Source organism: Branchiostoma belcheri, unplaced genomic scaffold, assembly GCF_001625305.1.
Source record: "Branchiostoma belcheri isolate BF01 breed outbred unplaced genomic scaffold, Haploidv18h27 scaffold49, whole genome shotgun sequence".
Classification (NCBI taxonomy): domain Eukaryota; kingdom Metazoa; phylum Chordata; class Leptocardii; order Amphioxiformes; family Branchiostomatidae; genus Branchiostoma; species Branchiostoma belcheri.
In genome coordinates, this window is record NW_017804120.1 from 241414 (window position 1) to 244800 (window position 3387).

The window sequence follows — 3387 nt, forward strand, 5'->3', positions numbered from 1 at the left end:
GAAGGCATGAGTCCTCCGAACTCTAGTTATACCATAAAGTATTCTAATCACACATGTAGTCACCACACTCTGCTACACAAACACTTGGTTGATCGTGTGAAAAATAACCCTATTTTGATGGACTATTAATTTTGTGGCCTTTCTGGATGTGTGGGTTTTCCAAGCAGATTTTGGGTGACTTGTGTCCAATGGTCTATCTCTTAATTGGTGTTTGTTTATTCTATCTGGTTATAATAATAATGATAATTCTATCTGGTTATAATAATAAGGCCATGTTGATTTGATTATATGGATGACATCCGCGCGCGCATGAATTTTCGGCCGTTTCAAAAAAAAAAAGTTTTCAACCATACTGTAAATCGTGCAAAACAGTTGCTAAATGAGCAAATATATACCATAAGTTGCAAGGAAAACATTTAGAAACGATACCAATGTCGTAGAATGCCAAAATCAAAGGAAAAAGACAAAAATGTAAAGAAATGAATTCGATTAGAGTAGATTATTCGCCATAACATATTCTGTGCCATTTGTTCAACCTTGATGACCACGTAGATTTCAAAGTGAAAGCAACTTTTTTTTTGCAAAACTTTTTTTTATTCGCACGCGCGCATCAGTTTTGGGGTTCCCAGAGGATGTCATCCATATAATCAAATCAACATGGCCTAACATATACTAATGATTTTCCAGCCCCCAGAAGCCTCAAGCAAGGAGAAGTAAAGAAGGTGACAGTAGACATCAACAAGATCAAGTAAGCTTAAGGCTTCATATCTTGACCCAGCAGGATTTTTAAATTAATTAATTGAATTAATAGTAACAGAACTAGGAAACCTTCATATAATACAAAAGTGGGATTGAATTGGAATTTCTAAAGGAAAAAGTCCAACTGACAGCAAGCTTATTATAAATGTTCAAACAATCAACCATAGCATGGCAAGTCTAGCCAGTTATTTTCCATAGAGTAATTTACTAAAAAATGTATTCATCTGCATATACTAGCTTTTTATTAATTTTGCATTATGAATATTAAGGATTAATTTGGTCTTGCAATCAGTCTTTTTGTAAGAAATTTCAATCAACCTTTTTTTAAAATTCTTTTTCAGGGTGTGGAAGGAAGGAGAAAAAGGTCCAGATGGAGCTTTCAAACATGATCCTATGGAAGGCTCTGTTTCAGATCCTCTGCTGGTAGATGGAAGATTTGAGGTGGCCAGGTATGTCTTCTTACAGGTGAGTGTACAAGACTTAGAATGTAGGTTCCACAAAAGGGCACTTTCTTTGTTTCTGATTGAAGGTCTTAGCCCTTGTCCTGCTGCCATTCCTGGCACAATATTTTTCAATAATTTCATGTCTTAATTATATCATAGACCCCCAAATTTTTTTGCCCTGCAGTGGCATAGTTACTTTCACATTCGTTGCGTTTCGCTGCGTTGCACGAGAAATACCCCCAAATCGTACCTATACTGGGTGGTATATAGATGGTACTGCATGTGCAGAACAACAATAATTATTATTGTTAAATGCTCCGTAGGACAAGGGTTAACCCTTGTCTTGCTGGCATTTGGCATTTTTTACACAATATTTTTCGATAATAATAATTAATATCATGTCTTAATTAGGTCATAGACCCTTGGCTTTTTTTGCCCACATTTGTTTTGCTGCTGTACGTTGCATCGGAAATACCCCCAGAGTGCTATATAGATGGTACTGTATGTATGTGCAAAAAAACAATTGTTGGGCTTCACAGGACAAGGGTTAAAAATCATTCAAAATGTCTTTCATATCTTTCATTACTTTTTCAAGAAATCAAACCCAGCAAAATGTTTCGCACCTCTATATGAAGTATTTAGGGTCGTTGTGCTTTTCTTGTTTTGTTCTTTATTGTCAACTACTCTGATTCTCCACATATGCTACTGTCACTTCCTTCCAGTCTGCTGTGAGATCATTTTGACCTCCAATTTAACCTTCCTGTCAGTCTGTGGTTACATCATTTCCCCCCTCACTTCCTGTGACTCCTGTATTCAAAGAACTATTGCAATACTTTCAAAGCTTCAATGTTTATAGTGAAAATCTATGTTCTTCCCAAGCAGAAAGATCACTGTAAGGTGACTAAGAAGGGTGCAGCTGCACCTGTAGTACAGGTGCTGGAGCTACAGGTGGCATCAGGTGACCCTGATAGCTCGAAAGGGGAGTTCAAGTACAGAGTCATGACACAGGTGTGACAACCATCATCATCTATTACAGTCTGTTTATATATAAAAATATATCTTGCTGAAATTTAGGTACAAACATTTTAATTTATAGTTCAAAAATCATTCTGTGTCCTTGTCATTTTGGTTTGAAGAATGAAATTAAATGTATTACACTGAAATATGAACTGCATGCAAAAACTTCATTAAGTTGTCAGTTGTAAATCAAGGACAATTATTGTGGTTTGATCTACTTTTAATTAGTTTGTTTATACAAATGTAGATATTAAATAGTTTTAAGAATGGGAGAAATTCAAAGTATGCTGCCAATGCTGACAGAAAAAAACAGTTTCAGAATTTGTAGAAAGAATAGGGCTCATCACAAGTTTATTTTTGGTGAACTGTCATATGTCAGAATATAGAAATCTTATTGCCCAAGAAAACAACTGCAGTGAATGTTACCAAGTTTGTTATCAGCGTGCAAAATACCTGGTTGCCCAGTTGCCCTGGGCAACCAAATTTTACTTGGGGCAACCTATTTTTGAACCTAGGTAGCCCAGTGTGCTACCTGAATTTTAAGAAAGCCCCCCCCCCAAATCATGCCCACTTGGCTTGCACCACTGTATCCGACAGATGCTTTTTAATTCTAGGTATTAATGGTGATTACTAGTATCAGTTAACTAAAGGCTGTTAGAAATATTGTCAAAGGCTTAATGTATGTAACATTGCTTAATTTGAGGAAAGTAGTAACTTATAGTTGGGGCAACCTAAAATTCTGATGGGCAACCTAATTTTTGCCGTAGGTTGCCCACTGGGCAACCTGGTTCAAAAAGTATTTTGTACACTGGTTATGTAGTTAATGCTTAACTGTGTGTAATACTCCTAACAGGAGACAGGAGGAGCTAAAGAGTACAGGTACATGCAGACAGCAGGTGAGGCTGTGCAGGTGTATGGTATCCTGTATGACAGATGCACCAAACACCCGCACAGCTACAGCAGGCTAGCACCTGATGGGGACACACCCTGGACAGTCGGTTCACCGCAGCTGCATCAGGTGAGGGTGGAGAACAACAATTGTTCAGTGGTAGAAACATATTTTTACCTTCGCCAAGAAGGTTATGTTTTCAGAGGCGTTTGTGTATGTGTGTGTATCAAGTATCAAGACAATCCATTTAAGCCTTCTCAAGTTATCGTGTCCGTCTGT

The 3387-nt window shown here is 37.4% G+C and overlaps 1 protein-coding gene across 1 annotated transcript in view; it reads left to right on the plus strand.

Annotated features, from left to right (window-relative positions):
• The first annotated feature begins 675 nt into the window (after window positions 1–675).
• Window positions 676–3387, plus strand: part of LOC109479438 (poly [ADP-ribose] polymerase 4-like) — a 98929-nt gene continuing 96217 nt past the window's right edge. The window contains exons 1-4 of the mRNA XM_019781403.1: window positions 676–713; window positions 1101–1224; window positions 2085–2210; window positions 3073–3237. Coding sequence (XP_019636962.1) covers window positions 676–713; window positions 1101–1224; window positions 2085–2210; window positions 3073–3237 — 453 coding nt within the window. The remainder of the gene's footprint in view (window positions 714–1100; window positions 1225–2084; window positions 2211–3072; window positions 3238–3387) is intronic.